Raw genomic sequence first — 13316 nt, 5'->3', positions numbered from 1 at the left:
ACAGCCCCGATGGCCATCCTCGGTGGCTGAGCCGGGCCCTCCTCCTCCAGGGACGGCGTCCGGGGCGATTCCGTCTTTGTCCGGACCGAGGGAAAGAGGGAGAGAAGGAAGAAAAAGGAAAACCACAAACTTCCTTTGAAAGCCGGTTTGTAGGCAGGGCCTGGAGCGCACGCCGGAGGCGCGGAGACTCGGGAATCCGGAGGACCCCGGGAAGCCGGGGCACCGCCTGGGCTGCGCCCTGCTTGTCCTCGCCCCTGACCCTGCCCCGGCACCCCCGGGGTTGGGCGTGAGTCCGGAAGTGACCGCGACCCGGGCTGGACGCCGCGAGAGTAAACCCGAGTCCAGCCGCTAAGCTCCGGGCTGACAGCTGGGAGGCAGCTGGCGCGGTCGGCGCCCCTCGACGATGTCCCCACCTCCCGCGTAGACCCGCCGGAGGTGAGTCCTCTCCCAGTGCCGGAACCTCATCCGCCTCTTTGAGATAAAAAGTTTGTTTTCAAACTGTCCTCTTCACCTCGGCTCGCAGCTCCCCCCACCCTCTCTGGGCGAAGTTGACACCTGATGTCCCATCTGTGGTCTCTAAGTCTGGGTCGCTTACGGGATCCCTGGCACCCGGAGCAGTAAGAGATGGAACAGTGAAAGAGATGCGGTCTCTTCATTTCCCCCATATAAGCCTAAACCGTCTCCCTCTCCTAGAGAGCCAGAATGGCAGGGTTTGCCATTTTCTGGAGGAATCTCAAAGCATGTTGGTGTGAAGAAATGCGTTCAGCTGACAAAACTGGCTGATAACCAGTAAAGGACTTGAGGGGCGAAGAGTCCGGAGGGCGGGTGAAGCCTTTAAGTACATACCTGCTTAATATGCTTTTCCCACTCTGGAAATGGCTGCTGACTAGGAAAGGACCGGAGTTATCTGACTCCCTGTGGGTCACCATAGGTAATTCCAGGAAGACAGGAAGTGTAGAATTTGGACTGAGGAAAGAAGAGGACGGACAGGGCCCAAACCCCTGCTTGTTTGAGTACCCTCCGGTCCGTCATTCTTTTGCCTTCTGAGACCCGCAGTGCCCTCCCCGCCAGGAGTGGGCCTTGCCAGGTGGAGCCCTCTGTATCTCTTCCTGCTCTGAGCTGTCTCTGTCCTCTCTCACTGAGACCCCACTCCCTCCCTCCTGTGGTTTCTTGTAGCTCCCTTTCTTGGTCGGCTAGCTTTCCCAAGCCCCACTTAATTATTGAGCATTTCTAGCGTTGGGCAGAAAATGAGCCATGCTTGTGTTTATGCTTTTTAATATTTCCCAGGCGTGGCCTGTTTCAAGGTTCACTCTAAGTGCTATGGAGAAAGAGAGAGATGTGGAGAGAGGGGGGTGGTGGAAGGCCTCCAGGTAATTTTTGCTACTCTAAGTCTAAATTAACAAAATATAAATTACCTGCAGTTAGCACAAGTTATATTTAAATAAGAAGAATGATCAATTTACTATATTTATGTTATTTCAATAGCGTTGATGTTTCTCTGTAGCCCAGGCCGACCTCAAGGTCCTCCAGCCTCAGGTCCCTTGAGGAATAAGGATTGGAAGTCCTGAAACACCACACCCAGCTGACACTCCAAGGCCTTTTCATAGTCCCCAAGTCTATGTTTGAAGGTTTACAAGGGGAAAGTAGGTAACCAGATCCGCTTGTCTCTGCCCACAAGTGCTGGGATTAAAGATTTGTGCCACCATGCCCGATGATACCAGTTTAAAAGAAAAAGAAGATTCTAATTGATTTCGTCTCTCCTGGCTTTCTTTTTGTTACGGTGCTGGAGGTCAAACCCAGGACCTTGCATGTGACAGGCACATTCTGCTAGGCTAGTCCCCAGAATGCCCCACATCCTGTCCTGTCCGTGAGCAGGGAGGGAGTGAGGAGACTGAAGGGAAGTATTTCAGAGGCAGGGACTGCTTTTATTATCTGCAGGCCTATCTGGACCTCACTTGATGCCAAGTGTCCATGGAGACACGTGTGCCAATAGGTTGTGAGGCTTGGACGGCGGGCATTGCATTGCCAGGCGAGGCTCCACCACTGAGCTACATCTCCAGCTCTTTTTTTATTTTTAGATACAGTCTCACAAAGATCCTCCTGCCTCAGCCTCCTTGGTAGCTGAAATTATTGTTATCATACACAACTAGCGGAGGTATACATACACGTTTATGAGTGCTTGCCTCTGCGTATGTACACCATGTGTCCTTGTTGCCCACGGAAGCCAGAAGACGCTGGCAGCTTCCCTGGAACTGGAGTCACAGTTCCTTGTGAACCTCTCTGCGGGGGTTGGGAGTTGAGCCTTGATCCTAAGTGCCCTAACCGCTGAGCCACCTCTCCGGCCCCTGGGATGGTTCCCCCACCCCCACCTCGGTTTTTCCGAGACAGGGTTTCTCTTTGTAGCCCTGGCTGTCCTGGAACTCACTCTGTAGACCAGGCTGGCCTTGAACTGAAAAATCTGACTGCCTCTGCCTTCCAAGTGCTGGGATCACAGGCGTGCACCACCACGCCCGGCACCCTGGGCTATTTTAAAGTAAATCGACAAGCCACAGTTTCCCATTCCGTTTAAATATTGAACTAGAGATCTCTGGGTCTAAGCACTGACAGAAACGAGGATCTGGAGTTGCTGTGTCAACCTAGCTGGTAAGAGCAATCTACTGCAAGGATTGTGGGGAGTCTTTGTGTGTCCCTTAACTAAAGTTGTTACCAGTAGTAGGATTAGAACCTGTGTCTTGGGCAGCCCAAAAAGCCGTGTTTAGCTGGTTAGGGCTCTGGAGGGCTCTGGCTGCCTGTGGACCTGAGCTGGAGCCCCAGGCTCCACGTGGTGTAAGGACAGAACAAACTTGAAAGTCTCCTCCTGGCCTCCAGGTGTGTACACAGGAGGCGCTAGGTAAAAGTAATAAAATTAAAATAATCATAGTGAGGCCTGGAGGTGGTGGCTCACTCCTGTAATCCTAGCACTCTAGGAGGCAGAGGCAGGCGGATTTCTGAGTTCAAGGCCAGCATGGTCTACAGAGTGAGTTCCAGGACAGCCAGGGCTACACAGAGAAACCCTGTCTCAAAAAAAAAAAATCTAAAACAACAACAAACAAAACAACAAAAACAAAAAACAAAAACAAATCATAGTGAAAGGTAGAAAGAAAAAGAAGCAAGGATTATCCAATGTGGCCACTTTAGGATTAGCAACAAAGAGATGGGGAAACTAAGGGTAAAGTTTCAGTAGAGAGCCTGGTTTCTGCACCGGCGGCTGGTCAAGGCGTGGTCTGCCTTGACTGACCTACTTTGTCTGGGTCTTAGCCTCACCTGCAGGGTGAGGCAAGTTGTTAGAATGCTGTGGATACAAGTGCCTCTCTGGCTGGATTTAAGGGTCGGTGTTTTTCTCCTCCAGGCTTGGGAGGGGGAGGGGGGAATTTCAATTCCTTGGAATCCTTCCTTCCTTCCTTCCTTCCTTCCTTCCTTCCTCCTCTTACTTTATTTCTTTCTTTATTTTTTTGTTTTTTGTTTTTGTTTTTGTTTGTTTGTTTGTTTTTTTGCTTTGTTTTTTCTGAGACAGGGTTTCTCTGTATAGCCCCGGCTGTCCTTGAACTCACTCTGTAGACCAGGCTGGCCTCCCACTCTGAAATCTGCCTGCCTGCCGCTGCCTCCCAAGTGCTGGGATCAAAGGCGTGCACCACCAGAGCACCGTGGATCCATTGTTTCTTTTCTTTTTTTTTTTTTTATGATTCTGGGGTTTTTGTTTATTTTGTTTTGTTAAGATTTATTTATTATGTATAGTGTTCTGCCTGCTTGTGTGCCTGCAGGCCAGAAGAGGGCAGCATTTCTCATTACGGATGGTTGTGAGCCACCATGTGGTTGCTGGGAATTGAACTCAGGTCCTCTGGAAGAGCAGTCAGTGCTCTTAAGCGCTGAGCCTTCTCTCCAGCTCGGGATCCATTGTTTCAACGGTCAGGTTGACAATGAGATGAAGGGAATGAGGTGTCTCTTTAGCACAGTGGTTCTCACCCTGTGGGTCGCAACTCCTTTGGGATTGCTGACCCACCCACCTAAGACAGAAAACCACAAATATGTACCTTAGAATTCCTAACAATGACAAAGGTACAGTGATGAAGTAGCAATGAGAATTCTTTTATGGTTGGGGGTCACCACCTCATGAGGGACTGTGTTAAAGGGTCGCAGCACTGGGAAGGTTGGGACCCTGCTTTAGAATACTCTCAATCCTTTCAGGGATGCCCAGATTACAAAGTTACTCACCCAACACTGAGTCAATTCCCACGACTGCATTTCCTTTCCTCAACAGGAAGCCCCTCCCTAACCTTTCTCCTGTGACTGGTTTGGGATTGTGTCGGGTTCAGGGTGACTTTGTGAGAGCTAGGCTGGTGACTCGGGGCTTCTAATCAGCACCTGGGTGGCTGAGGTGGGAGCACCACCGAGAATTCTAGGCCATCGCCTGGCATGGTGGCACACACTTCTAATTTCAGCACCCAGGAGACAGGCAAGTGGACCTGAGTTTGGGGCTGGCTTGGTCTTCATAAGCCAGCTTCACCTGCATAATAAGACTTTGTCTAAATAAATAAGTAAATAACTGCAGAGCCCTTGGAGGAACGATATTTCTTCTTCCTTACCAGCTTGGCACAAAATTTAAGAACATGGTGCTACTTTTTTTTTTTTTTACATCTTCATCCACCAAACCATATGATGACAACTCTCTGGTCCCTGGGGTGAGCAGGACAAAGGTAGCTTGTCCCTAAGGATACCAGCCACGTGCTCAGAATGTTCTGGGAAGGGACAAGGTTTGGTGGTGGCTATGAGGTCTGGAACTGACAACGCAGCCTGAACATCGACCTGTCGCTAACCTTAAGGGTTGTTTGGTTTTGCTTACTGGTTTGGTTTGTTTGCTTGGGAAGCTCCAGCAGCCCACTGTGGGATAGTTTTAATTTTTCTCTCCAGCCCTCTTCCTTCCTTCTTGGCTTCACACTTAACCTCTCTGTTCTGTCTTCTCTTATTCTTCTCTTTTTCTTTTCTTTCTTTCTTTTTTATTTTTTTTAAGATTTATCTTTTATTTATATGAGTACACTGCAGCTGTCTTCAGACACACCAGAAGAGGGCATCGGATCCCATTACAGATGGTTGTGAGCCACCATGTGGTTGCTGGGAATTGAACTCAGGACTGGCAGAGCAAGACAGTGCTCTTAACCGCTGAGCCATCTCTCCAGCCCCCTGTTCTGTCTTTTCTAAAAAATGTTTTATTCTCTTTTGTGTGTGAGTATTTCGCCTGTGTGTCTGTGCCAGGAGAGGGTAGTAGACCCCCCCCCCACTTGGAGGTAGAGGTGGTTGTAAGGGGTCCTGTGGGTCCTGGGAGTTAGCTCTGGAGGGACAGCCAGTGCTCTGAGCCATCCCTTTAGACCTCTCTGTCTTCTCCTCATTCTCTATCATTTTCTGTTTCAGGAAGAAGGCAGTGGCACCCAGTACCTTCCATCCTCCAAGCCTGGTTAGCCCCACCTGGTCACAGCAAGGCAGAGGTGGAATGAGTGGAGTCCTGTTTATCCATGCAGAGAAAAGCTTAAATCTGGAGCCAGAGTGGCCTACACTGTTCTCTTTGACTTGTTCCCTGTGCTTTGTAACTCAGTGACCTTGTGGGCCCTGTCTCTCTTCTGAACACTAGAATACCCCGAGGTCACAGAACTTCCGTATCCTCTGCCACTCTCCACCCACTATGGAACCACCTCAGGCAGAGTGCCCAGCCCCTGGTCAGGCCAGTAGTGCAGAAACTGTTGAATCTGAAAAACACAAGGCCCTGTCTAGGCCAGAGAAGTATCCTCAGGACAAGGATGGTGCAGAGGCTGGACCAGAGAAGCATCCTCAGGATGAGGACAATGCAGATGTTGATGCGGCAGCTGGAGAACAGGATCCAGGAGTCCAAACTTTGCCACCAGCCCATGATGGGGAAAATCTTGAGTGTCCTCCCCCTGAAGCTAGCTCAAGTACTTCTGAGCCAGCCTGTGGGACATCATCTAAGGTAGAGACAACTGAGGCATGTTCCAGGCCACAGGAGCTTCCCCAGTCCCCCAGGATGCAACAGCCTGATCTAGATTTCTACTGTGTCAAGTGGATCCCCTGGAAGGGAGAACGGACCCCCATCATCACCCAGAGCAGCAATGGTCCTTGTCCTCTCCTGGCCATCATGAATATCCTCTTTCTTCAGTGGAAGGTAGGCGCAGAGCGTGAGGGGCTGGGCAGATGTCCAGAGACGTGCCTTTCCGAGATGCTTGGTTTATTCACGTAAACATTCCTTACAACCCCGTGCTATACAACGGCCACTGTAAAAGGAATTCTTGGAAGGATTTCTACCCCTGCCACCTTGTTCTCAAATAACAGCTGGGCATTTCTACACTGCTCTAGCCTGTTTTAGCTCCCAAACAAAGACACAGAGACCTGGTATTTCTATTAACAAGCTGCAAACCTAAGCTGGGCAGGTTCATGGCAGATCTTGATGGTCTCTTCACCTGTTCTTTCTTCGTGGTCCTTCTCTGTCTCCCTACTCTGTGGTCCCCTTGAGGACCCCCTGCCTGGGACTGGAGTCCTGCCCTGTCCTCTTTTCTGCCCAGCTTTAGGCTGAAATGCCCTTTATTGACCAATCAGAGATGATGGAAGATGATTTTTACATAACGCTGAGCCTGGAGACGCTTGACCATGCCATTATCCTACCAGATGTTTGAGTGTAGACATCAGCATCTGAATACACCGTACATGAACGCATCCTCCGTGTACAGGTTACTGCAATCTCACAGACATAGCCATCTTACCACGTGGGGAATGGTTACACAAACGACGATTCAGGGTCCACTGGGAAGTCCTCTCAGGAAGAGTACTGTGGGATTTTTAGTCAAGCTCCACCCATGTCAGATATGATGCCTTTCTGTGTCAGGCCAGGAGGGTGGCACTGTGAGAGATCCCGGAATGTCCTTGAGAGCATTGGCAGCAGGCCAGCAGCTAGTGTTGACAGGTGGGCGTATGTAAGCTGGCTGTGGGGTGCTTGTGTGGCGTATGGGGTGCTGGGGACTTGAGGGTCACTGAAACCAGAGTCACACAGAGGCTAGTCTCTTAAGTTCTCTTGTCGAAGGGCATCAACACTGAGTCTGGAGATGCCACATTCATCTTTCTTTCGTTCTTTTTTTTTTTTTTTGGTTTTTTGGATTTGTTTTTTTTTTTTTTTTTTCTTCGAGACAGGGTTTCTCTGTATAGCCCTGGCTGTCCTGGAGCTCACTCTGTAGACCAGGCTAGCCTCGAACTCAGAAATCCGCCTGCCTCTGCCTCCCAGAGGGATGGGATTACAGGCCACCACCTCCTGGCTCCAAGGTTTTTTTTTAACAATGGATATTCATTTCCTGTTGACTGGTTGTTTACTCTGCCTATTGACCTCTGGTTGATTTTATTTAATCCTATTTACAGTATTCAAGCAGAATGCTCTTGGATTAAAAATGCATGCTAAAGTTGAGCCACATCTCAACTAGAAACAGGTTTTTCCATTAAACGCAGTCCCTGGGTTCACAGTGGGATCCTACATCCCACAGTGTCGGCTCTCCCCTTCTGTCTCCATCTTCCTTGTTTTCTTTGTTTGCGCCTTGTTTTTTGTTTTGTCTCACTTTGTTGCCTGGACTGGTTTAAGCTCACTGTATAGACCTATCTGGACATGCCGAGATCCACCTGCCTCTGCTTCCTCAGTACTGGGATCACGGTGGTGAGCCGCCATGCCAGCTTGGACCCCGCCTCTCGCGGTGTGTTTTTTCTTCACTGCTGGCAGTAAAAGCTCCCATATGACCACCCTTCTCTCTTCAGGTGAAGCTGCCCCCTCAGAAGGAAGTGATCACATCAGATGAGCTCCTGACACATCTTGGTGAGTGATGTAGTGATGGTGGCCCTCATTTGGAGCTCTGTGGGATTGAGGGTAAGGAAGAGTCCCTGTCTTTTCTGTAAAGCTGGAGTGTAGAAAGTAGAGTCACTACCCACCACCACGATTCGTGGTGCTGGGGACCAAATGCAGGCCTTGACCACCCTAGGCGAGCACTGTGTCTACAGACTTTAGCACTGAATTGGGTGGGTCTTTCACCTCTATCACCTATTTATTCCTCTGAGAAATTAAAATTCTGGATTGGAGTTTGAAAATCTATGGTCCTCTGAAATTATCCCCATTCTCCAGAAGAGGAGGAAGCCACGTTTTGGGGACAATTGGCAGGCTAGGGTAGGCTGATGAGTTTCCTGTCTTACAGGAAATTGCCTTCTGTCCATCAAACCCCAAGAGAAGTCTGAGGGCCTTCAACTTAACTTTCAGCAGGTGAGGCAAGAGGGTGGTGGGCCGGGTCTGCAAGCTTGCAGGGGACCCTGGCCCTCCTGAGAAGCCCTGTGCTGAAGGGCAGTGGGCATAGGGTCTGCAGGCTTACAAGGGAACTCTGGGCCCCATGAAACTTTTGTGGTTAGTTCCTCATCTTGGTGTGGTTCCAGTAAAGAACAACATCACTCTGTCATGAAAAAAAAAACATTAATTTTTGTATAAGATAAAGAGGATTAAGCTAGCCCAGCATAGTGCTGTACAGTGAGGTACACCTTTTAATCACAGCACTTGGGAAGCAGAGAGAGGTAAATGTGAGTTCAAGGCCAGCTTGGTCTACAGAGTTAGTTTCAATACAGCCAGAGCTATGTCTCACCAAAGGGGGGTTGAGGTAAGAGGTGGGTGAAATGAGCGGTTTGTAAAAAAGCCAGACATGAAAACATGAGATGGTGGGTGTGATGGAGGGAAGGCTAGACCTCCCATCTTGTCTTTTCTCCCACCAGAATGTGGACGATGCAATGACGGTGCTCCCTAAACTGGCCACAGGCCTGGACGTCAACGTTCGGTTCACGGGCGTCTCCGACTTTGAGTATACACCAGAGTGCAGCATCTTCGACCTGCTGGGGATACCTCTGTACCATGGCTGGCTGGTGGACCCACAGGTGAGGCCCAGGCACCCAGGGCGAATCTCCACCCAAACGGTACAAATAAAGACAAAAAGGTTTTAGACCGGGGCGTCTGGGAAGGGAAGGCCTGAAGGATGGGTAGGATTTGGAGATTGAACTGACCCGGGATTCCTTGGATTCTAATATTGGGTGGAGTCACATCCCAGGATGGGGAAACCACACACAAATAAGGTCAGGTCTTTGGACTTCAAAAGTTCAGGAGTCTTTGATCTAAAGAGTCACAGTCCAATGGGTTTGGTTCATTTCCTTCCTTAAAAAAAAAAGTTTATTTTTTTTCTGCACCCCATTTTACTCCCCAGAGTCCTGAGGCTGTGAGTGCTGTTGGGAAACTGAGCTACAACCAGCTGGTAGAGAAGATCATCACTTGTAAACACTCTAGTGACTCCAACCTCGTGACAGAAGGTGATGGTGATAGCCCACTTCCTGTAGATCTCTTGTGGAGGGAAGAATGGCCTATTATTGTTGTTGTTTTGTGTAATACAGAGAGAAAAAAAAAGAGACTTGTTTTTCCTTTTTATACAAGGTCTCATGTAGTTCAGGCTGGCCTTGAAATCACTACATAGCCCAGACTAGTCTCAAGCCCCTGGTCTTCCTACGCCAACCTCCAGAGAGCCCAGATTACAGATGTGTGCTCCTGCCCTTGCTCTGTTGGCTGAGTGAATGGTGGCCAGGCTCTAAGGAAGGGCCCTTGTCTCAGCTCTGAGGACTGGGGTACACCCGGGGCTCTTAGCTCAAGCTGGCTTTGGAGCTGAGGATGATTTTGAATCTTTGCTCCTTTTGCCTTCAGTATCCAAGTACCAGGAATACAGACATGCATTGACAAGCCTGCCTTCAACTTCTGTGTGTGTGTGCTGCTGGGAGTCAGATCCCGGGGCCTTGTTCATGCTAGGCACATAGCCTAACACTGAACTACTCCCGCATGAGGAAGGAGCTCTGCAGGATGGGACTCGAGAGTGCCCTAGGGAGTTTTGGACAAACCTCTTTATCTTGGACTTTGTTTTATTTGCTTTTGGAGCTAAGAGGGGTTCAGTTTTTGTTTTGAGACAAGATCTCTCTATGTAGCCAAGGCTAGGCTGGAACTGCTATGTGGAACCGAGATCAACCTGCCTATGCCTAGCCAGGCCTGGGACTAAAGGCATGCGCGCCAGACCCAGGATTAATTGAGGGCCTGTGCACGCTTGAGCCTGCACCCAACCCTTTTGATTTGTTTTGCTTTTTTCCTGTGTGGGTCTGGATTCACGCCATGTCTCTCCTGGTTTCTGCGTTCTGGTTGCAGGCCTGATTGCGGAACAGTTCCTGGAGACCACTGCAGCACAGCTGACCTACCATGGCCTGTGCGAGCTCACAGCAACTGCTAAGGAAGATGAACTTGGTGTCTTCTTTCGAAACAACCACTTTAGCACGATGACTAAGCACGAGGTGACAGGACTTTGGGGGAGGGGAGCAGGACCCGAGCCACCTCCCCGTACCATCCACGCCACCTCCCGCGCCACCTCCCCGAGCCATCTCCCTGGGCTCAGTGTGTCAGGCAGGATAAAGTGGGTTAAGCCATGGTGACAAAAGCCACTAGATCTGTGTGGTTTACCGCAGTGTTGGTTGCTAACTCATGATGCATGTCCAGTGCAAACTGGCTACATCCTGTGTCACACTATCTTTACCCTCGAACTCAGGTTGACAAAAAAAAAAAAAAAAGCCTTTATATATGCAGGAAAAGAGAATAACATGGTGCATTCATTCTCACTGCATCCGCTTGAAAAATGACACTGACCAGAGCAGATCCTGAGGGATAAACCCGCTATCAAAGAGACGGGAACATTAATCCTCTCCCAGAAAGGAACAGTGGGAATTTCCAGAGTTAGGAGCAGAAGTTCCTTAGGAATGGAGTAGAAGAGAGATCACTGGTTTTGCGATTCCTTCCCTCCCACCCATCCCCTATCCAGTCTGCCATCATGCAGCCCTAGCTGGCCTAGAACTCAAATGTATCTACATCTGCTGTGCTGGAATTAAAGGTGTGCACTGCCACACCTGGCCTTGCCTTGAACTTCTGATCTTCCTGCCTGGCATTCCCCAGAGGCTAAGACTGTATCACGCATCACCACGTTTTTTTCTGGTTCCCAAAAGGGTATTATATATATATATATCTGAAAACACAGAAGAAGCAAAGGAAAGATGGTAGAAAACTGGATCTGTTGTGATGCCCTAGCCCCAAGGATTCCTTAACCACAGTGCCCCCATCTGTGTTCAGATGTCCCTTCCTGCTCCCCATAGCAACATGTATTTACGAAATACTAGATGCTCAGTGTCAAATTCCAGTCAGTACACAGACAGATTCAGAAGGTCTCAAGGTGTACCTTGGCTGTAAGCTGCTTCTGTGTCACCTGTCCCACCAATTTGCCTTCTTTTCAGCTTGCAGGAAGGGTGTGTTAGACAGGGCGTCCTGAGGGTCAGACCGAGGGACCCTGAGTACTTGTCAGGCACCTGATCCAGTACGGAGCTAACTTCCAGCCTGGCTGTCTCTCTTTTGCAGAGTCACCTGTACCTACTGGTCACTGACCAAGGCTTTCTGCAGGAGGAGCAGGTGGTGTGGGAGAGCTTGCATAACGTGGATGGTGACAGCTGCTTTTGTGACTCTGACTTCCACTTAAGTCATTCCCTAGGCAAGAACCATGGAGCAGGAGGTGGGAGTAGCTCTCCCGAGAAGCAGCTGCAGGTGGACCAGGTGCGGGGCCTTTGGGGATGGTGCAGAGGCCATTGGCATGGAAGCTGATTTCCTATAAGTGAACTTCATGCATTATATTGGCTGGAGGCTGTCCAACACCCATGTCTCTTCACGTTACCCTGAAGTCATTTCCTTGCTTGGAGTGACTGATTTTCTGGCAACGCCGATAAGTTACTCGACTATGCGTTCTACCAGGTCGAGTATTTGAAGGGAACCTGGTTTGGAAGTTTGGCCTGAATCTCTGTCCTCCTAGTCTTCGTCCATTCATGACCCGTTTTCTCTCTAGGACTACCTTATTGCCTTATCCCTGCAGCAGCAGCAGCCACAAGGCACGCTGGGCCTCAGCGACCTGGAGCTGGCCCAACAACTTCAACAAGAAGAGTATCAGCAACAGCAAGGGCTTCAACCTGAGCGAACAAGGGCGCCTTCGCCCCAGGTGAGCCTGACCCGTGTGAACAGGGGCGCCTTCGCCCCAGGTGAGCCTGACCCGTGTGAACAGGGGCGCCTTCGCCGGAGGCGAGCCGGCCCTTCTCTTGGTCGGCAAGGGTGCTGACCTGATTTGGCATGGCATGCGTACTGTTTCTGTATGGGGCACTGACTGGCTTGGTGTGGAATACGTATGGTCTCCATACTGGTCTCTGGAAATTTTCCCCTCGTAACCTGTGCTACCTTTGATCCTGAACCCCCATGTCTGTAACCTCTGCCAAGGTTATTAGATAACTAATTGCTAAATCTCACACAGGGGAGAGGAGCCACATCTGGACGCCCAGCTGGAGAGCGGCGGCAGAGGTCAAAGACTGAGTCAGACTGTGTTCTGCTCTGACTCCGCCCCATACAGCCCCCTTCGGCTTTCAGAGGCTGTGACTCTGGACCCCACCCCATCTCAACCCCTGAGGCATACAGGATCACCTCTGTGCACAGCTGAGGATCCGAACACACCTTAGGTGCCAAGGTCAGACTTGGTACCATCTTTGCCCTTGAGCTGCTATCTTCTCTTCCCTCATCCAAGGCCACAGAAGTATGGGTTGGGTGAAGATCTCCGGTGCCCAGCCCCTTTCCTGGAATAGTCTTGTGGATATACAACCCGGTCTGCTAGGGTCGCTACCCAGCTGTAAAGCGTCCCGCCTGTATCCCGCCTGTCTGGTTGCTTCCGGATCACCCCACAGGCCTGTCTTGTTTTAGGGTTTGGTTTGGGTTTCTATTATTTTTAACGCCTTCCTAGGGGTTTGGAAATAAAACTTCTTTCCTGAGATTTGCATTCTTACCCTGGAGCAGTAGAGTTAAATATTTGACCCAGTTGAGGAATGTGAACAGGGGAGGGGCCAGAGAGGTGAGAGGTTGCCTGTCATTTCTCACGGCGCCAGCAGGGGGCACCATGTCCCTCTTCCCTCCTTTGTGGTTTTTGTAGGTGTTCTGTGGGAAGTAATGTTCTTGACTCTAGTTGGAGGTGTATTTTCAAATCCCTGCTTTGACAAAGTGAATTGGAGGGATGTTACTGTTCTTAATTGCCTGAGGTTTCCTGGGGAAGATCCAGGGGTGGGGTATGTGGATAAGTGCAGTCCCGGGATAAAAAACGGCTGAGTGG

General features: G+C 50.0%; 1 protein-coding gene across 2 annotated transcripts; it reads left to right on the top strand.

Annotated features, from left to right (window-relative positions):
- The first annotated feature begins 340 nt into the window (after positions 1 to 340).
- Positions 341 to 12981, top strand: Mindy1 (MINDY lysine 48 deubiquitinase 1). 2 transcript variants are annotated; one of them, XM_052179790.1, is made up of 10 exons: positions 341 to 435; positions 5446 to 6208; positions 7837 to 7894; positions 8268 to 8332; positions 8830 to 8988; positions 9312 to 9414; positions 10289 to 10431; positions 11540 to 11731; positions 12045 to 12167; positions 12474 to 12981. In XM_052179790.1, the coding sequence occupies exons 2-10, from the start codon at positions 5714 to 5716 to the stop codon at positions 12552 to 12554; spliced, it is 1419 nt and encodes a 472-aa protein (XP_052035750.1). In that variant the 5' UTR covers positions 341 to 435; positions 5446 to 5713; the 3' UTR covers positions 12555 to 12981. The 2 variants fall into 2 exon arrangements, with proteins under 2 accessions (XP_052035750.1, XP_052035748.1); XM_052179788.1 differs by having other exon boundaries at positions 12018 to 12167.
- Positions 12982 to 13316: the final 335 nt, after the last annotated feature.

The sequence above is a fragment of the Apodemus sylvaticus genome, chromosome 4 (assembly GCF_947179515.1).
Source record: "Apodemus sylvaticus chromosome 4, mApoSyl1.1, whole genome shotgun sequence".
In the NCBI taxonomy this organism is placed as follows: Eukaryota; Metazoa; Chordata; class Mammalia; order Rodentia; family Muridae; genus Apodemus; species Apodemus sylvaticus.
The sequence above is the reverse complement of the archived record's forward strand: the minus strand, read 5'-3'. Positions and strand labels throughout refer to the sequence as shown.

Bases quoted from the DNA above. Each gene is read 5' to 3' on its own strand.
- Mindy1 (XM_052179788.1), top strand. From the start codon at position 5,714: ATGGAACCACCTCAGGCAGAGTGCCCAGCCCCTGGTCAGGCCAGTAGT. The intron at 8,989-9,311 runs GTGAGGCCCAGG...TTTACTCCCCAG, and splicing joins GCTGGCTGGTGGACCCACAG to AGTCCTGAGGCTGTGAGTGC. The intron at 11,732-12,017 runs GTGCGGGGCCTT...TTTTCTCTCTAG, and splicing joins AGCAGCTGCAGGTGGACCAG to GACTACCTTATTGCCTTATC.